Consider the following 21999-nt stretch of genomic DNA (forward strand, 5'->3'; position numbering starts at 1 on the left):
TTGCAACACATGCCAATACGGCCGGGTTAACTTAGAAAGTGACATTTTAAAATTCCCGGGAAATATCCGGCTGAAACATCGCGGTATGATGACGTATGCGCGTGACGAAGTCCGAGTAACGGAAGTTATGGTACCCGTAGAATCCTACACAAAAAGCTCTGTTTTCATTTCATAATTCCACAGTATTCTGGACATCTTTTGCAATTTTTTTAATGAACAATGAAGGCTGCAAAGAAGACAGTTGTAGGTGGGATCGGTGTATTAGCAGCGGACTACAGCAACACAACCAGGAGGACTTTGTTAGAGCGCTAGCCGCGCTAGCCGCCGACCTCACCTTGACTTCCTATGTCTCCGGGCCGCCAAATGCATCGGGTGAAGTCCTTCGTCCTTCTGCCGATCGCTGGAACGCAGGTGAGCACGGGTGTTGATGAGCAAATGAGGGCTGGCTGGCGTAGGTGGAGAGCTAATGTTTTTAGCATAGCTCTGTGCAGTCTGGTTGCTAAGTTAGCTTCAATGGCGTCGTTAGCACAGCATTGTTAACCTTCGCCAGCCTGGAAAGCATTAACCGTGTATTTACATGTCCACGGTTTAATAGTATTGTTGATTTTCTATCTATACTTCCCGTCAGGGGTTTATTTATTTTGTTTGTATATGCAGTTAAAGCAAGATGCTATCACGTTAGCCCGTAGCTAAAGCAATTCGCCGATGTATTGTCATGGAGATAAAAGGCACTGAATGTCCATTTGGCGTTCTCGACTCTCATTTTCAAGAGGATATAGTATCCCAGGTGGTTTAAAATACAAATCTGTGATCCACAATAGAAAAAGGAGAGAGTGTGGAATCCAATGAGCCAGCTTGTACCTAAGTTACGGTCAGAGCGAAAAAAGATACGTCCATCGCTGCCTCTCAAGTCATTCACTGTAACGTTCCTCATCTACGAATCTTTCATCCTCGCTCAAATTAATGGGGTAATCTTCACTTTCTCGCTCCGAATCTCTCTCGCTCCATTGTAAACAACGGGGAATTGTGAGGAATACTAGCTCCTGTGACGTCACGCTACTTCCGCTACAGGCAAGGCTTTTTTTTATCAGCGAGCAAAAGTTGCGAACTTTATCGTCGATTTTCTCTACTAAATCCTTTCAGCAAAAATATGGCAATATTGCGAAATGATCAAGTATGACACATAGAATGGATCTGCTATTCCCGTTTAAATAAAAAAAAATCATTTCAGTAGGCCTTTAAGCGTGTATGGTTTAGTGTTAGAATAATTATAGATAAGTTATTACACAACTTTATGCTGAAAGGCCGTTGCTCTAGTTATTATCTATTGTGCTCCAGCTGTTGCTCTAGTTATTATCTATTGTGCTCCAGCTGTTGCTCTAGGTATTTTATTTTATTTTTTTATTTTGTCATAAAGAAATACAATCATGTCCTCCTGTCTCTCACTGACACAAACACTTTGTCCTCCTGTCCCTCACTGACACAAACACTTTGTCCTCCTGTCTCTCACTGACACAAACACTTTGTCCTCCTGTCTCTCACTGACACAAACACTTTGTCCTCCTGTCTCTCACTGACACAAACACTTTGTCCTCCTGTCTCTCACTGACACAAACACTTTGTCCTCCTGTCTCTCACTGACACAAACACTTTGTCCTCCTGTCTCTCACTGACACAAACACTTTGTCCTTCTGTCTCTCACTGACACAAACACTTTGTCCTCCTGTCCCTCACTGACACAAACACTTTGTCCTCCTGTCTCTCACTGACACAAACACTTTGTCCTCCTGTCTCTCACTGACACAAACACTTTGTCCTTCTGTCCCTCACTGACACAAACACTTTGTCCTCCTGTCTCTCACTGACACAAACACTTTGTCCTCCTGTCTCTCACTGACACAAACACTTTGTCCTCCTGTCTCTCACTGACACAAACACTTTGTCCTCCTGTCCCTCACTGACACAAACACTTTGTCCTCCTGTCTCTCACTGACACAAACACTTTGTCCTCCTGTCTCTCACTGACACAAACACTTTGTCCTTCTGTCCCTCACTGACACAAACACTTTGTCCTCCTGTCTCTCACTGACACAAACACTTTGTCCTCCTGTCTCTCACTGACACAAACACTTTGTCCTCCTGTCTCTCACTGACACAAACACTTTGTCCTCCTGTCCCTCACTGACACAAACACTTTGTCCTCCTGTCCCTCACTGACACAAACACTTTGTCCTCCTGTCTCTCACTGACACAAACACTTTGTCCTTCTGTCCCTCACTGACACAAACACTTTGTCCTCCTGTCTCTCACTGACACAAACACTTTGTCCTCCTGTCCCTCACTGACACAAACACTTTGTCCTTCTGTCCCTCACTGACACAAACACTTTGTCCTCCTGTCCCTCACTGACACAAACACTTTGTCCTCCTGTCCCTCACTGACACAAACACTTTGTCCTCCTGTCCCTCACTGACACAAACACTTTGTCCTCCTGTCTCTCACTGACACAAACACTTTGTCCTCTGTCCCTCACTGACACAAACACTTTGTCCTCCTGTCTCTCACTGACACAAACACTTTGTCCTCCTGTCTCTCACTGACACAAACACTTTGTCCTCTGTCCCTCACTGACACAAACACTTTGTCCTCCTGTCTCTCACTGACACAAACACTTTGTCCTCCTGTCTCTCACTGACACAAACACTTTGTCCTCCTGTCCCTCACTGACACAAACACTTTGTCCTCCTGTCCCTCACTGACACAAACACTTTGTCCTCCTGTCTCTCACTGACACAAATACTTTGTCCTCCTGTCTCTCACTGACACAAACACTTTGTCCTCCTGTCCCTCACTGACACAAACACTTTGTCCTCCTGTCTCTCACTGACACAAACACTTTGTCCTTCTGTCCCTCACTGACACAAACACTTTGTCCTCCTGTCTCTCACTGACACAAACACCTCCAACTGCTTGCTAATAGTTTTAGTTTTAGTGGAGGATGAATGTCACATAGATAGAAGATAGAGAAAAAGAAGAAGTTTATAGACTTTGGTGTCGCCACGGACTACAGTGGTGGATTTGCGCAAATTTCCAGGACGTATGCAGATCCCAAATACAGATCAGCAGGTACCAAACGGTAAGAAATGTTGGTTTTGCATAATATTGTGAAACAAAACGCCAGATAATATGTCTGCTAATGGGTGCCATTTTGCGGTCCTTATACACACACCATAGTAATACAATACTGGTATCTCTGACTACGGTAGCTGTAATGGGCCAACAATCCATCAAGCGGTGTGGCTTCAAAGTCCTACTAAAACATTTTGACAGATTTTTAGTGCCGTGTGTAATGTTCTTTAGTTTCAATGGAACATTTAAAGTTTTGGTGTTTTTTACTGGCGTCATATTGCAGTCTACACGTATCTCTTGTGTGTGACTACCATCTACTGGTCCCACTTATTACTACACCACGTACCAAGTAAAATTGCTTCAAGGTCGGTAAGCACAACCAGAATTATTCCGTACATTAGGCGCACCGGGTTATAAGGCGCACTTATAGTCCGAAAAATAAGGTATGTGCAAATGACAAATGAAGTATTTGATAGTTTGTATTTATTGTGACTTAAAGTTGAATGGCTTTGTAGATACACTGAGACTAAGTCTAAGTTCATTGTGTCTTTGGTTCAACTAACTGAAGCGGGATTATTTTTCATATGTGTATTTTCAGAATGTGCTTCTTCTATTTTGGGTCAAAATAAAACCAACAGAAAAAAACAATCTGAAGTAGTCGTAGTTGTATTTTGAAGTGGTTATGTCATGATTTCACCAGTCGTGGGAATAGATTTCCCTCCATCTGAGCTAAAATGAGTTTGACAGCGGCTGCACTTCCTCAACACGCAAACAATGCATACTTCAAGAAGTTCTTTTACATATAAGACATATGTTAATATCTATTATAAACATGGAAACCAACGACATAAGAAAAATACGCCACAGACACCAAAACGCATCAAATTAATTTGTTTTAATCAGCCTCTTAAGTCACCCAGCATTCAGCTATAAAATTATAAAAGGATGTTGCTGAATAGACGGTATGTGAAATATATATTTTTTCTGCCAGACCATGCAAACATGTTGAAACATACACAAATGACGGAGGATTCTCTGTGTGTGTCTGTCAGTTTGCACGTACTTTTCACAGGTGCTAAGTCACACGCTGCTCGCAGAACAGTGGGGAGTCTTGATAAATCACACTGCGTGTGCTGGATAATATTTCAACAGTATTTGCCTCTTCTACTCCTGGTATTGTGGGCGTTGTGCAGATATTCTGCATATTAATGAAGACAGATGCATTGCACGCCTTATTCTGCTCACTTATTAAACGCAACCCACGTTTAGAAGATCAGCTTTGCGTGTGCTATCAAGTGTGCACGTGTTTTAGTACACGGAAAACCTTCAGTAAAATCAGGCCCTTTGTGTTGTTTCAAATGTTTTTGTATCGGCAGGTGTTCTGGTGTGTGGTCTGACTGACATAAATAAATATACATAGCGAGGGTGCTCAATGTTTTACAGCTCAAGGACCAGCAGAATGATGGCGAGACGGAGGAGGAACCTTGTTAACTTTCTGAGGTGGAGGCTGCGCTTGTCTTTCTTCTGCCTGGCTTTTGTGTTTGTTGGGCCACAAAAGGAGTCATTACACCAAATAGAAGCATTGACACATAAACAAGCTGTCAGCTGCAAATGGCTTGTGGGCCAATCACTTGCATCACTGAAAGACCTCGTCTGCCTTCCTTTGTCTGTCCATTGCAGCGTCCATGTTAAAGTGCATTTAAACTCGTCTGCCTTCCTTTATCTGTCCATTGCAGCGTCCATGTTAAAGTGCATTTAAACTCGTCTGCCTTCCTTTGTCTGTCCATTGCAGCGTCCATGTTAAAGTGCATTTAAACTCTTCTGCCTTCCTTTGTCTGTCCATTGCAGCGTCCATGTTAAAGTGCATTTAAACTCTTCTGCCTTCCTTTATCTGTCCATTGCAGGGTCCATGTTAAAGTGCATTTAAAGACTTCTGCCTTCCTTTATCTGTCCATTGCAGCGTCCATGTTAAAGTGCATTTAAACTCTTCTGCCTTCCTTTATCTGTCCATTGCAGCGTCCATGTTAAAGTGCATTTAAAGACTTCTGCCTTCATTTATCTGTCCATTGCAGCGTCCATGTTAAAGTGCATTTAAACTCTTCTGCCTTCCTTTATCTGTCCATTGCAGGGTCCATGTTGAAGTGCATTTAAACTCTTCTGCCTTCCTTTATCTGTCCATTACAGTGTCCATGTTAAAGTGCATTTAAACTCTTCTGCCTTCATTTATGTGTCCATTGCAGCGTCCATGTTAAAGTGCATTTAAACTCTTCTGCCTTCCTTTATCTGTCCATTGCAGCGTCCATGTTAAAGTGCATTTAAAGACTTCTGCCTTCATTTATCTGTCCATTGCAGCGTCCATGTTAAAGTGCATTTAAACTCTTCTGCCTTCCTTTATCTGTCCATTACAGTGTCCATGTTAAAGTGCATTTAAACTCTTCTGCCTTCCTTTATCTGTCCATTGCAGCGTCCATGTTAAAGTGCATTTAAACTCTTCTGCCTTCCTTTATCTGTCCATTGCAGGGTCCATGTTAAAGTGCATTTAAAGACTTCTGCCTTCCTTTATCTGTCCATTGCAGCGTCCATGTTAAAGTGCATTTAAACTCTTCTGCCTTCCTTTATCTGTCCATTGCAGCGTCCATGTTAAAGTGCATTTAAAGACTTCTGCCTTCATTTATCTGTCCATTGCAGCGTCCATGTTAAAGTGCATTTAAACTCTTCTGCCTTCCTTTATCTGTCCATTGCAGGGTCCATGTTGAAGTGCATTTAAACTCTTCTGCCTTCCTTTATCTGTCCATTGCAGCGTCCATGTTAAAGTGCATTTAAAGACTTCTGCCTTCATTTATCTGTCCATTGCAGCGTCCATGTTAAAGTGCATTTAAAGACTTCTGCCTTCATTTATCTGTCCATTGCAGCGTCCATGTTAAAGTGCATTTAAACTCTTCTGCCTTCCTTTGTCTGTCCATTGCAGCGTCCATGTTAAAGTGCATTTAAACTCTTCTGCCTTCATTTATGTGTCCATTGCAGCGTCCATGTTAAAGTGCATTTAAAGACTTCTCATTTTCTGCTACAATTGCAGTGGGAATATAAAAAAATATACATTTAGAAAGATGTTATCAACCAACATTTTTTAGACTAAATTTAAGACATCTTTTTTCCGAGCTGCATTTGGTATTAGGAAATACGATGAAACGTTTATGAATTTTAAGTTAATTACATAAATGTATTCTCTGTTCTTGATTCATGCTCAGTCTTCCTTGTACTGTTGACCACACACTAAAAAATGTTGGGTTAAAAAAGAACCCGATTCTAATCCAATTGCTGGTTGAAAAAAGGACGAGCCCCTTATTTGAGTTATTTTAACTCAACATTTTGGGTTAATTTTATCAACCCAACTTTTGCGTTGGATTATTTAACCCAAAAATGGAGTTATGCTAACTCAATGTTGGTTGATTCATAACCCAACTATTGGGTTTAATTGATTTAACACAAAAGCTGAGTTATGCTCACTACAATGTTGGGTTATTCCCAACCCAACTATTGGGTTGTGCAATTTAGCACTTCCTGACCCAATAGTTGGTTCAAAATTAGAAATGTTACTGCTGGTTTGTCTTACTCCTTCCCAACTACTCATCAAAATGATTTTCATTCCATTAAAATATACTCAAAGGCAAGATATGAGTGACATTTTTTTTTGCAAGAATTGCCATGTATGGTCATAGTAGTTCTATGTACATAAATCATGTTAATGAGATCAATCAATCAATCAATCAATGTTTATTTATATAGCCCTAAATCACAAAAGTCTCAAAGGGCTGCACAAGCCACAACGACATCCTCGGTACAGAGCCCACATAAGGGACGTCGATGTGAATGAATATGAGAAACCAAAATTCCCTTCAAGAAAAAAGTAACTTTTTAATTAGAAAAAAGCATTTCACCCAAAAATGCATTACTCATTGAAAAACAACCCAAAAATGGGTCATAATTTTGAAAACCTAGTAATTGAGTTAAAATAATACCCTCAAAACCCAAAAAATGGATTGCTCCTCATAAAAATAACTCCAAATTTTAACCCAAGACTTGCAACTCGTAAATTTGGTTATCCAAAACCCCAGAATGTTTAGTGTGCAGCACTTTGGTTCACTTAAAGCTGATGATTGATTGATTATACAAATGGACCTTTGACTGACTGAAATATGAAGATTTGTATTGAAGTCCCCCTAGTCTCTATGCTAACACCATGAAATGTGTTAGCTTTACTCTGCTCTCTCGGAGACAAATTGAGGCTTGGATGTCAAGTGGAAATGAAACCAGCTGCTGGAACTGAGTCCAAGACATGTTAGAGAGGCTCATCTATCCTGTCTCCTGAGTCCAAGACATGTTAGGGAGGCTCATCTATCCTGTCTCCTGAGTCCAAGACATGTTAGAGAGGCTCATCTATCCTGTCTCCTGAGTCCAAGACATGTTAGGGAGTCTCATCTATCCTGTCTCCTGAGTCCAAGACATGTTAGGGAGGCTCATCTATCCTGTCTCCTGAGTCCAAGACATGTTAGAGACGCTCATCTATCCTGTCTCCTGAGTCCAAGACATGTTAGAGAGGCTCATCTATCCTGTCTCCTGAGTCCAAGACATGTTAGAGAGGCTCATCTATCCTGTCTCCTGAGTCCAAGACATGTTAGAGAGGCTCATCTATCTTGTCTCCTGAGTCCAAGACATGTTAGGGAGTCTCATCTATCCTGTCTCCTGAGTCCAAGACATGTTAGAGAGGCTCATCTATCCTGTCTCCTGAGTCCAAGACATGTTAGAGAGTCTCATCTATCCTGTCTCCTGAGTCCAAGACATGTTAGAGAGCCTCATCTATCCTGTCTCCTGAGTCCAAGACATGTTAGGGAGGCTCATCTATCCTGTCTCCTGAGTCCAAGACATGTTAGAGAGGCTCATCTATCCTGTCTCCTGAGTCCAAGACATGTTAGAGACGCTCATCTATCCTGTCTCCTGAGTCCAAGACATGTTAGAGAGGCTCATCTATCCTGTCTCCTGAGTCCAAGACATGTTAGAGAGTCTCATCTATCCTGTCTCCTGAGTCCAAGACATGTTAGGGAGTCTCATCTATCCTGTCTCCTGAGTCCAAGACATGTTAGGGAGGCTCATCTATCCTGTCTCCTGAGTCCAAGACATGTTAGAGACGCTCATCTATCCTGTCTCCTGAGTCCAAGACATGTTAGAGAGGCTCATCTATCCTGTCTCCTGAGTCCAAGACATGTTAGAGAGGCTCATCTATCCTGTCTCCTGAGTCCAAGACATGTTAGAGAGGCTCATCTATCTTGTCTCCTGAGTCCAAGACATGTTAGGGAGTCTCATCTATCCTGTCTCCTGAGTCCAAGACATGTTAGAGAGGCTCATCTATCCTGTCTCCTGAGTCCAAGACATGTTAGAGAGTCTCATCTATCCTGTCTCCTGAGTCCAAGACATGTTAGAGAGCCTCATCTATCCTGTCTCCTGAGTCCAAGACATGTTAGGGAGGCTCATCTATCCTGTCTCCTGAGTCCAAGACATGTTAGAGAGGCTCATCTATCCTGTCTCCTGAGTCCAAGACATGTTAGAGACGCTCATCTATCCTGTCTCCTGAGTCCAAGACATGTTAGAGAGGCTCATCTATCCTGTCTCCTGAGTCCAAGACATGTTAGAGAGTCTCATCTATCCTGTCTCCTGAGTCCAAGACATGTTAGGGAGGCTCATCTATCCTGTCTCCTGAGTCCAAGACATGTTAGGGAGTCTCATCTATCCTGTCTCCTGAGTCCAAGACATGTTAGAGAGTCTCATCTATCCTGTCTCCTGAGTCCAAGACATGTTAGGGAGTCTCATCTATCCTGTCTCCTGAGTCCAAGACATGTTAGGGAGTCTCATCTATCCTGTCTCCTGAGTCCAAGACATGTTAGAGAGTCTCATCTATCCTGTCTCCTGAGTCCAAGACATGTTAGAGAGTCTCATCTATCCTGTCTCCTGAGTCCAAGACATGTTAGGGAGTCTCATCTATCCTGTCTCCTGAGTCCAAGACATGTTAGAGAGTCTCATCTATCCTGTCTCCTGAGTCCAAGACATGTTAGAGAGGCTCATCTATCTTGTCTCCTGAGTCCAAGACATGTTAGAGAGGCTCATCTATCCTGTCTCCTGAGTCCAAGACATGTTAGAGAGTCTCATCTATCCTGTCTCCTGAGTCCAAGACATGTTAGGGAGGCTCATCTATCCTGTCTCCTGAGTCCAAGACATGTTAGGGAGTCTCATCTATCCTGTCTCCTGAGTCCAAGACATGTTAGAGAGTCTCATCTATCCTGTCTCCTGAGTCCAAGACATGTTAGGGAGTCTCATCTATCCTGTCTCCTGAGTCCAAGACATGTTAGAGAGGCTCATCTATCCTGTCTCCTGAGTCCAAGACATGTTAGAGACGCTCATCTATCCTGTCTCCTGAGTCCAAGACATGTTAGAGAGGCTCATCTATCCTGTCTCCTGAGTCCAAGACATGTTAGGGAGTCTCATCTATCCTGTCTCCTGAGTCCAAGACATGTTAGAGAGTCTCATCTATCTTGTCTCCTGAGTCCAAGACATGTTAGGGAGTCTCAGCTATCCTGTCTCCTGAGTCCAAGACATGTTAGAGAGCCTCATCTATCCTGTCTCCTGAGTCCAAGACATGTTAGAGAGGCTCATCTATCCTGTCTCCTGAGTCCAAGACATGTTAGAGAGTCTCATCTATCCTGTCTCCTGAGTCCAAGACATGTTAGGGAGTCTCATCTATCCTGTCTCCTGAGTCCAAGACATGTTAGAGAGGCTCATCTATCCTGTCTCCTGAGTCCAAGACATGTTAGAGAGTCTCATCTATCTTGTCTCCTGAGTCCAAGACATGTTAGAGAGTCTCATCTATCCTGTCTCCTGAGTCCAAGACATGTTAGGGAGTCTCATCTATCCTGTCTCCTGAGTCCAAGACATGTTAGGGAGTCTCATCTATCCTGTCTCCTGAGTCCAAGACATGTTAGAGAGGCTCATCTATCCTGTCTCCTGAGTCCAAGACATGTTAGAGACGCTCATCTATCCTGTCTCCTGAGTCCAAGACATGTTAGAGAGGCTCATCTATCCTGTCTCCTGAGTCCAAGACATGTTAGGGAGTCTCATCTATCCTGTCTCCTGAGTCCAAGACATGTTAGAGAGGCTCATCTATCCTGTCTCCTGAGTCCAAGACATGTTAGAGACGCTCATCTATCCTGTCTCCTGAGTCCAAGACATGTTAGAGAGGCTCATCTATCCTGTCTCCTGAGTCCAAGACATGTTAGGGAGTCTCATCTATCCTGTCTCCTGAGTCCAAGACATGTTAGAGAGCCTCATCTATCCTGTCTCCTGAGTCCAAGACATGTTAGAGAGGCTCATCTATCCTGTCTCCTGAGTCCAAGACATGTTAGAGAGTCTCATCTATCCTGTCTCCTGAGTCCAAGACATGTTAGGGAGTCTCATCTATCCTGTCTCCTGAGTCCAAGACATGTTAGAGAGGCTCATCTATCCTGTCTCCTGAGTCCAAGACATGTTAGAGAGTCTCATCTATCTTGTCTCCTGAGTCCAAGACATGTTAGGGAGCCTCATCTATCCTGTCTCCTGAGTCCAAGACATGTTAGAGAGCCTCATCTATCCTGTCTCCTGAGTCCAAGACATGTTAGAGAGGCTCATCTATCCTGTCTCCTGAGTCCAAGACATGTTAGAGAGGCTCATCTATCCTGTCTCCTGAGTCCAAGACATGTTAGGGAGGCTCATCTATCCTGTCTCCTGAGTCCAAGACATGTTAGAGAGGCTCATCTATCCTCTCTTCTGAGTCCAAGACATGTTAGGGAGTCTCATCTATCCTGTCTCCTGAGTCCAAGACATGTTAGAGAGGCTCATCTATCCTGTCTCCTGAGTCCAAGACATGTTAGAGAGTCTCATCTATCCTGTCTCCTGAGTCCAAGACATGTTAGGGAGGCTCATCTATCCTGTCTCCTGAGTCCAAGACATGTTAGAGAGGCTCATCTATCCTGTCTCCTGAGTCCAAGACATGTTAGAGAGTCTCATCTATCCTGTCTCCTGAGTCCAAGACATGTTAGGGAGTCTCATCTATCCTGTCTCCTGAGTCCAAGACATGTTAGAGAGCCTCATCTATCCTGTCTCCTGAGTCCAAGACATGTTAGGGAGTCTCATCTATCCTGTCTCCTGAGTCCAAGACATGTTAGAGAGTCTCATCTATCCTGTCTCCTGAGTCCAAGACATGTTAGAGAGGCTCATCTATCCTGTCTCCTGAGTCCAAGACATGTTAGAGAGGCTCATCTATCCTGTCTCCTGAGTCCAAGACATGTTAGGGAGCCTCATCTATCCTGTCTCCTGAGTCCAAGACATGTTAGAGAGCCTCATCTATCCTGTCTCCTGAGTCCAAGACATGTTAGAGACGCTCATCTATCCTGTCTCCTGACAGATGGAAAGTATTTTCCAGTTGAAACTAATTCCCTGCTTCACTCGTCCAGATCATTCAAGGCACTTGACAGATCACTTGACAGATCACCTGCCCAACAATCTCAGAGGATTGGTTTGACTTCTCTTTGGTGACAGTATTTCACAATCTTGCGAAAACATCCCTACTAGCTTAGGTTGTGTTCACCTGGCGTCACGTCCAGCTCATTAAATATGCGAGGCTGCAGGTGGTGGGCGGAATTTGGCCTTTTTCGTATAAAGATGTGTTGTTTTAGGCTGTCGGAACCGTTCAAATCAGATAAAAGTTTCTTCAGTTAGGCCATCTAGAAGGGTGAAAGATGTCAAGAGTTTACGAAAGAAGACAAGAAAATATGAGGGGGCGTTAGGGACATTATTCAGAATGACCTCTCACATACACTATCAATCAATCAATCAATGTTTATTTATATAGCCCTAAATCACAAGTGTCTCAAAGGGCTGTACAAGCCACAACGACATCCTCGGTACAGAGCCCACATACACCACTGAAATGCTCTCACAAACAACTGCAATGTTTTTGTAAATGTAAATAAATGTAAATGTGTTATACTAGTATAGCGCTTTTCTACCTTTTTCAAGGAACTCAAAGCGCTATGACACTATTTCCACGTTCACACATTCACACACACATTCACACACACATTCACACACACATTCACACACACATTCACACACACATTCACACACTGATGGCGGGAGCTGCCATGCAAGGCGCTAACCAGCACCCATCAGGAGCAAGGTTGAAGTGTCTTGCTCAAGGGCACAACAGACATGACTAGGATGGTAGAAGGTGGGGATTGAACCAGTAACCCTCAGATTGCTGGCACGGCCACTCTCCCAACTTCGCCACGCCGTCCCTTTTTTCTCTCACACACACTACTGAAACACTCTCATACACACGAATCAATCTTTTTTTTAACTTGATTTACATTAAACACATCACTTCACAAAATTGATCGTTTAAAAGTCAAATTGTTGTTACATTACTTTTTTTTTGCATAAGAAAAAGTGGCACGCACTCCAGTCTAAGAAGGCAGTCGAACAACGCCCGAGTTTGCAGTGATCACTTCGTTAAAGGTTTGCTATACTTTTAACGTTTAGTATTTTTGTCTTGAAAGTATTTGTATTGCTTCTAACACATTGTTGCTACGAGGGTTTCATAAAAGCACCAAATCGCCGAGTCCAAATAAAAGAAACCAAATGCGAGCAAAACCTGAAAGAGTTAGTTTTTTACCAAAGTCAGCAATCGGAAATGAAGCGTTTGGCTTATACACAACGTTGACATGTATAGTTATATTTGAATAAAGACGGGGAAATACTCGTAAACAAACATGGCTATAGACGTGAAGTTTAGTCATTAAATGCAACTTCACCCAAGCAAAAGAAGTTGTAGACCTCTATGCTTGTCCAAGTTTGTATCCGTTTTTTCGTCTGGAGCACCAGAAACTTGGACCTGTTTGTGAACGCGAGTGATGGATAATCCTTGATATCACTCGGCAAATCTTTTTTTGATAACGAGTAGGCATAGATTTCCTTCCATGGTTTGCATTTTTTGCTGGTTTCTGCTTTCCGTGGTAAGATCTAGCTTGGCCTCTTGGGTACTCAGAGACTTTGCACACTGTTTGCTGGTTTTCTGGTCCACCGCTTTGTTTATTTCCCTTCAAAAGTCACGAGCCCAAATACAACCTTCTTTTTTGCACTGATATTGTTGATGCTGTGATCCAATTGAGCTGATGTACAATGACATCATTAAAGGCATTCTATTCTATTCTATTCTATGAACATTACATACTAAGTTGATAAATGAATGCTAAAATTGTCATGATCCGTGGTCCGGAACATGTTTTGTTTAGTTATGTTCTGTTAGTTTTGGGCTCCCTTAGTTCCTGTTTTGTGCACTTCGAGGGTTTGTTTTAGTCACCATGGTTACTTGTGATTTTCACCTGCCTTTTACCTCACCTGCCTGTTGCTCATCAGAGACTTTATTTAAGCCTACCTTTTCCGGTCACTCGCTGTGGCTTCATTGTTTGCATTCGCAACAAGTTACGTTGGTTTTCTGCTTTCCGAGTTCTAGGATTCCTGTGCTAGTAAGTTACCTTAGCTTCCCGTGCGATCGGCACGCACCCCTTTGGTTTTGGTTTTGTCTGTTTGTATCCAGTTATGAAATAAATCGTCTTCTACCTGCACGCTTTCGTCCGGATTTGTCAGTTTTGCGTCCCGGGAGAAGGAACCGCAGTTAGCTGCAACCCCAATCGTGACAAAAATATCCTTCTGCTGGATGATGGATTCAAATAATGGGACTTTTGTGTTGTTGTTGTTCACCCCCATGACAGCTACATACAAATCCTGCTTCAGGATGGTGTGGACTAGTACTAATACGCTGGAATTGCCTCACCAAGCTGGCGACACGTATTGTGGAGTTTTTGATTGATTGATTGATTGATTGAGACTTTTATTAGTAGGTTGCACAGTGAAGTACATATTCCGTACAATTGACCACTAAATGGTAACACCCGAATAAGTTTTTCAACTTGTTTAAGTCGGGGTCCACTTAAATTGATTCATGATACAGATATATACTATCATATATACTATCATCATAATACAGTCATCACACAAGATAATCACATTGAATTATTTACATTATTTACAATCAGGAGTGTGGAGGGGGGGTGGGGTGGGGGGGTGGGGATATGGACATCAAGTAGTGGACATAGAGAGAGAGAGAGATCAGAAGGCATAAGAAAAAGAATCTGCATTTGATTGTTTACATTTGATTATTAGCAATCCGGGGAGGGTGTTAGTTTAGGGTTGTAGCTGCCTGGAGGTGAACTTTTATAGCGGTTTTGAAGGTTGATGTATTCCTTCTTTCAGTCAATGAATATTATATCACACTCTCTTCCTTCCCATGCTTGGAAAACAAAGTTATGTTGATCTCCAGCTATAAGTTCATGCTAGCCATTTAGACCACATTTGTGTGGTCGGATCTTTTGTGGTTGTGACGTTTGCTACACCACCTGATGGGGGGATGGTGGTCTCTCAAATGTTTGCTTGCAGCTTAAATCCTAACAATAGCCGTTATTTTAAAGCATTCTTAAGTTGAGTTACCACTAGGGTTGTCCCGATGCCAATATTTTGGTACCGGTACCAAAATGTATTTAGATACTTATCGATACCTTTCGATATTTTTCTAAATAAAGGGGACAACAAAAAATGTCATTATTGGCTTTATTTGAACAACAAATGTTAGTGTACATGAAACATATGTTTATTATTGTCATTTAGTCCTTCAATAAAATGTTGAACATACTAGACAACTTGTCTTTTAGTAGTAAGTAAACAAACAAAGACTCCTAATTAGTAACATATTGTGTCATTTATACACCTATTATTTTGTACACATTATGAGGGACAAACTGTAAAAATGTATTATTAATGAACTTGTTCATTTACTGTTAATATCTGCTTATTTTCTCTTTGAACATGTTCTATCTACACTTCTGTTCAAATGTAATAATCACTTATTCTTCTCTTCTTTGATACTTGACATTAGTTTTGGATGATACCACAAATGTAGGTATCAGTACGATACCAAGTAGTTACAGGATCATACATTGGTCATATTTAAAGTCCTCATGTGTCCAGGGACATATTTACTGACTTTATAAACATTATATGATTTTTTTTTAAAAGGAAAAAAAGAATGTGTGATAAAAAAAATATCAATGTTATCGTAGTAGTATCGACTAGATATGCTATTGTACTTGGTATCATTTCAGTGGATGTCAAGTGTAGATCCACCTATGGCAATTGTTTGCATTCAGGCACGCTAGCTTTTGTTAGCGGTGACGCCAGTGAGCTATTGTATCCTCCTACGCTGTGTAGTGAAGCATCTTACTTGTAAGAAACTTACTTTATTTGTCACCATGGAGACCAGGATTAGTGATTTAGAAGTAGCTAAAGCACTGCGGATGGATGTTAGCCACTAGCTAGCTAGCCATGTGTTAAAGCAGCTCTTCCTGAGGGTGTTTCAGTGTTATAACTTCACCTTTATCTTTACTTTTTACACCAAAATGCATCCATTCTCCCTTTTCTGTCTACACACTGTGTCTGCTTGTAAGTACTCTGTGTGTGTGCGCTGCCAAACATGCTCCTCTGCTGGTAAAAGCAGCAATGTCACCACGTGACGATGACGCACCGTCATGCCCGGGAAGCGGTACTTTTCAAACAGAGTATAGTATTGTTTTTGATTCATTAGTACCGGGATACTATACTAGTAGCGGTATACCGTACAACTCATGTTTCCACAGTATTTTATTGTTTCACTTATAAAAATACAAACATTTTATTGGTCTTTGTTCAAAAGTGTGCTTAGGTTATGTTTTACTGACCGTTTTCAAGCTGCTTTCTTATTTACGTGCCTCCACTTCGACAGCGTCCTCTCCCCGTCACCCATGTTGTAGTTTTTAGCGCCTCCATAGCGAGTCTACTGACGGATATAAGTTAGAAGTATGCGCTACTTTGTTTTAGAAATGGCAACAGCGGAGGACGCGTGTGCATGTACGAGCCAGTCTGCCCCGCAGCAAGGGGATAGCCAAAAAGAAGGAGCTTATTCACGAAAATGGCGGACTCGCGTAAAAGTACTTTGGCTAAATCTGTACCATATATGGAGATATCCGCTAATGTCACCGATTGGAAAAACATCAGAATTTGGGCAAATTCTAAACATCTCTGTGGGAGGAAGTATGAAGGAAGGCAATATAGTTGTGTAAATATCTCTGTGGGAGGAAGTATGAAGGAAGGCAATATAGTTGTGTAAACATCTCTGTGGGAGGAAGTATGAAGGAAGGCAATATAGTTGTGTAAATATCTCTGTGGGAGGAAGTATGAAGGAAGGCAATATAGTTGTGTAAATATCTCTGTGGGAGGAAGTATGAAGGAAGGCAATATAGTTGTGTAAATATCTCTGTGGGAGGAAGTATGAAGGAAGGCAATATAGTTGTGTAAATATCTCTGTGGGAGGAAGTATGAAGGAAGGCAATATAGTTGTGTAAACATCTCTGTGGGAGGAAGTATGAAGGAAGGCAATATAGTTGTGTAAATATCTCTATGGGAGGAAGTATGAAGGAAGGCAATATAGTTGTGTAAACATCTCTGTGGGAGGAAGTATGAAGGAAGGCAATATAGTTGTGTAAATATCTCTGTGGGAGGAAGTATGAAGGAAGGCAATATAGTTGTGTAAATATCTCTGTGGGAGGAAGTATGAAGGAAGGCAATATAGTTGTGTAAATATCTCTGTGGGAGGAAGTATGAAGGAAGGCAATATAGTTGTGTAAACATCTCTGTGGGAGGAAGTATGAAGGAAGGCAATATAGTTGTGTAAACATCTCTGTGGGAGGAAGTATGAAGGAAGGCAATATAGTTGTGTAAATATCTCTGTGGGAGGAAGTATGAAAGAAGGCAATATAGTTGTGTAAATATCTCTGTGGGAGGAAGTATGAAGGAAGGCAATATAGTTGTGTAAATATCTCTGTGGGAGGAAGTATGAAGGAAGGCAATATAGTTGTGTAAATATCTCTGTGGGAGGAAGTATGAAGGAAGGCAATATAGTTGTGTAAATATCTCTGTGGGAGGAAGTATGAAGGAAGGCAATATAGTTGTGTAAATATCTCTGTGGGAGGAAGTATGAAGGAAGGCAATATAGTTGTGTAAATATCTCTGTGGGAGGAAGTATGAAGGAAGGCAATATAGTTGTGTAAATATCTCTGTGGGAGGAAGTATGAAGGAAGGCAATATAGTTGTGTAAATATCTCTGTGGGAGGAAGTATGAAGGAAGGCAATATAGTTGTGTAAATATCTCTGTGGGAGGAAGTATGAAGGAAGGCAATATAGTTGTGTAAATATCTCTGTGGGAGGAAGTATGAAGGAAGGCAATATAGTTGTGTAAATATCTCTGTGGGAGGAAGTATGAAGGAAGGCAATATAGTTGTGTAAATATCTCTGTGGGAGGAAGTATGAAGGAAGGCAATATAGTTGTGTAAATATCTCTGTGGGAGGAAGTATGAAGGAAGGCAATATAGTTGTGTAAACATCTCTGTGGGAGGAAGTATGAAGGAAGGCAATATAGTTGTGTAAATATCTCTGTGGGAGGAAGTATGAAGGAAGGCAATATAGTTGTGTAAATATCTCTGTGGGAGGAAGTATGAAGGAAGGCAATATAGTTGTGTAAATATCTCTGTGGGAGGAAGTATGAAGGAAGGCAATATAGTTGTGTAAATATCTCTGTGGGAGGAAGTATGAAGGAAGGCAATATAGTTGTGTAAATATCTCTGTGGGAGGAAGTATGAAGGAAGGCAATATAGTTGTGTAAACATCTCTGTGGGAGGAAGTATGAAGGAAGGCAATATAGTTGTGTAAATATCTCTGTGGGAGGAAGTATGAAGGAAGGCAATATAGTTGTGTAAATATCTCCACCTTGTCATGTCTGTGTGATCATGTTTTGTTTTGGTTAGGTTTGGTTTGATTTTTGGACTCTTTTTAGTTCCTGGTTGTGCACTCTTGCTTGTTTTGTTTCCATGACTACTCATTAGTTTTCACCTGTCACACGTTATGCACTCACGCACCTGTCACTAATCATGTCTGTATTATTTCAGCCCATTTTTGCCAGCCAGTCGGCCTGGCGACATACCTCCTTGCTATCTGGTACCCCTGACACTCTGGATACCATAGTCCATCACGTCATAGTAAGTGTTTATTTGTTTTATGTCCATAGTTTCTGCCTTTGTGCAGTTTTTGTTTCATTAGCCAAGTTTTTGTACTTCCGCCTTTTGTTTACACTTTTTATAGTAATTATTAAATCATGTATATACCTTCACGCCTTGCCCGCTCCAACCTTCCTTGCAACTCGGGAAAACGAACAACCCAAAGTCCACGGTTTGACACACCTTTTCATTTCACATTTTCAAGACTTATGCAGATCCCAAATACACAAGAACAGACACCAATAAGTAAGAAAGGTTGTTTTTGCTTAAAACTGAAGACTTGATTTCTTTTGCATGGTTGTTGTCAGTGTGTGTGATTTGAGTGTGGAGCAGTTGTTTTCCAAAGTCACACAATAAAAGTTGTTTTCCAAAGTCACACAATAAAAGTTGTTTTCCAAAGTCACACAATAAAAGTTGTTTTCCAAAGTCACACAATAAAAGTTGTTTTCCAAAGTCACACAATAAAAGTTGTTTTCCAAAGTCACACAATAAAAGTTGTTTTCCAAAGTCACACAATAAAAGTTGTTTTCCAAAGTCACACAATAAAAGTTGTTTTCCAAAGTCACACAATAAAAGTTGTTTTCCAAAGTCACACAATAAAAGTTGTTTTCCAAAGTCACACAATAAAAGTTTTTTTCCAAAGTCACACAATAAAAGTTGTTTTCCAAAGTCACACAATAAAAGTTGTTTTCCAAAGTCACACAATAAAAGTTGTTTTCCAAAGTCACACAATAAAAGTTGTTTTCCAAAGTCACACAATAAAAGTTGTTTTCCAAAGTCACACAATAAAAGTTGTTTTCCAAAGTCACACAATAAAAGTTGTTTCCAAAGCTACACAATAAAAGTTGTTTTCCAAAGCTACACAATACCTCAGGGTGTTAAAAAGGTGTATAAGTTGAAACTTACCTGTCCCAGGAGCTCAGGCAGGCCCAACACCTGACCAGTAAACACTCCCAGACAGATGAGGATGGAGTTGAACTGGCCAATAAAGCCTCTGATGTACCTTGGGGAGATCTCTCCCAGATACATGGGCAGGACACTGAGAGCTATACCTGTCACAAAACAAAGAGAGGATTTAGCTAAGAACAGAAAAGTAGATTCAATGTGATACTTTCATGCTTCACTAACAACTGCTGAGACTCCTGCTCAAGTTCCCATACAGGACTCACCTAACTCACCTTGCTCAAGCTCCCATACAGGACTCACCTAACTCAACCTGCTCAAGCTCCCATACAGGACTCACCTAACTCAACCTGCTCAAGCTCCCATACAGGACTCATCTAACTCAACCTGCTCAAGCTCCCATACAGGACTCACCTAACTCAACCTGCTCAAGCTCCCATACAGGACTCATCTAACTCAACCTGCTCAAGCTCCCATACAGGACTCACCTAACTCAACCTGCTCAAGCTCCCATACAGGACTCACCTAACTCAACCTGCTCAAGCTCCCATACAGGACTCACCTAACTCAACCTGCTCAAGCTACCATACAGGACTCACCTAACTCAACCTGCTCAAGCTCCCATACAGGACTCACCTAACTCAACCTGCTCAAGCTCCCATACAGGACTCACCTAACTCAACCTGCTCAAGCTCCCATACAGGACTCATCTAACTCAACCTGCTCAAGCTCCCATACAGGACTCACCTAACTCAACCTGCTCAAGCTCCCATACAGGACTCACCCAACTCAACCTGCTCAAGCTCCCATACAGGACTCACCCAACTCAACCTGCTCAAGCTCCCATACAGGACTCACCTAACTCAACCTGCTCAAGCTCCCATACAGGACTCACCTAACTCAACCTGCTCAAGCTCCCATACAGGACTCACCTAACTCAACCTGCTCAAGCTCCCATACAGGACTCACCTAACTCAACCTGCTCAAGTTCCCATACAGGACTCACCTAACTCAACCTGCTCAAGCTCCCATACAGGACTCACCCAACTCAACCTGCTCAAGCTCCCATACAGGACTCACCTAACTCAACCTGCTCAAGTTCCCATACAGGACTCACCTAACTCAACCTGCTCAAGCTCCCATACAGGACTCATCTAACTCAACCTGCTCAAGCTCCCATACAGGACTCATCTAACTCAACCTGCTCAAGCTCCCATACAGGACTCACCTAACTCAACCTGCTCAAGCTCCCATACAGGACTCATCTAACTCAACCTGCTCAAGCTCCCATACAGGACTCACCTAACTCAACCTGCTCAAGCTCCCATACAGGACTCATCTAACTCAACCTGCTCAAGCTCCCATACAGGACTCACCTAACTCAACCTGCTCAAGCTCCCATACAGGACTCACCTAACTCAACCTGCTCAAGCTCCCATACAGGACTCACCTAACTCAACCTGCTCAAGCTACCATACAGGACTCACCTAACTCAACCTGCTCAAGCTCCCATACAGGACTCACCTAACTCAACCTGCTCAAGCTCCCATACAGGACTCACCTAACTCAACCTGCTCAAGCTCCCATACAGGACTCACCTAACTCAACCTGCTCAAGCTCCCATACAGGACTCACCTAACTCAACCTGCTCAAGCTCCCATACAGGACTCACCTAACTCAACCTGCTCAAGCTCCCATACAGGACTCACCTAACTCAACCTGCTCAAGCTCCCATACAGGACTCATCTAACTCAACCTGCTCAAGCTCCCATACAGGACTCACCTAACTCAACCTGCTCAAGCTCCCATACAGGACTCACCTAACTCAACCTGCTCAAGCTCCCATACAGGACTCATCCTAACTCAACCTGCTCAAGCTCCCATACAGGACTCACCTAACTCAACCTGCTCAAGCTCCCATACAGGACTCACCTAACTCAACCTGCTCAAGCTCCCATACAGGACTCACCTAACTCAACCTGCTCAAGCTCCCATACAGGACTCACCTAACTCAACCTGCTCAAGCTCCCATACAGGACTCACCTAACTCAACCTGCTCAAGCTCCCATACAGGACTCACCTAACTCAACCTGCTCAAGCTCCCATACAGGACTCACCTAACTCAACCTGCTCAAGCTCCCATACAGGACTCACCTAACTCAACCTGCTCAAGCTCCCATACAGGACTCACCTAACTCAACCTGCTCAAGCTCCCATACAGGACTCACCTAACTCAACCTGCTCAAGCTCCCATACAGGACTCACCTAACTCAACCTGCTCAAGCTCCCATACAGGACTCACCTAACTCAACCTGCTCAAGCTCCCATACAGGACTCACCTAACTCAACCTGCTCAAGCTCCCATACAGGACTCACCTAACTCAACCTGCTCAAGCTCCCATACAGGACTCACCTAACTCAACCTGCTCAAGCTCCCATACAGGACTCACCCTAACTCAACCTGCTCAAGCTCCCATACAGGACTCACCTAACTCAACCTGCTCAAGCTCCCATACAGGACTCACCTAACTCAACCTGCTCAAGCTCCCATACAGGACTCACCTAACTCAACCTGCTCAAGCTCCCATACAGGACTCACCTAACTCAACCTGCTCAAGCTCCCATACAGGACTCACCTAACTCAACCTGCTCAAGCTCCCATACAGGACTCACCTAACTCAAC

General features: G+C 42.6%; 1 protein-coding gene across 1 annotated transcript in view; it reads right to left on the minus strand.

Moving 5' to 3' along the window:
- slc2a9l2 (solute carrier family 2 member 9, like 2) overlaps window positions 1-21999 on the minus strand; it is a 168886-nt gene that overhangs the window by 64133 nt on the left and 82754 nt on the right. The window contains exon 6 of the mRNA XM_062063704.1: window positions 19320-19465. Within this exon, the coding sequence (XP_061919688.1) occupies window positions 19320-19465 (146 nt within the window). The remainder of the gene's footprint in view (window positions 1-19319; window positions 19466-21999) is intronic.

The sequence above is a fragment of the Entelurus aequoreus genome, linkage group LG01 (assembly GCF_033978785.1).
Source record: "Entelurus aequoreus isolate RoL-2023_Sb linkage group LG01, RoL_Eaeq_v1.1, whole genome shotgun sequence".
Taxonomy (NCBI): Eukaryota; Metazoa; Chordata; class Actinopteri; order Syngnathiformes; family Syngnathidae; genus Entelurus; species Entelurus aequoreus.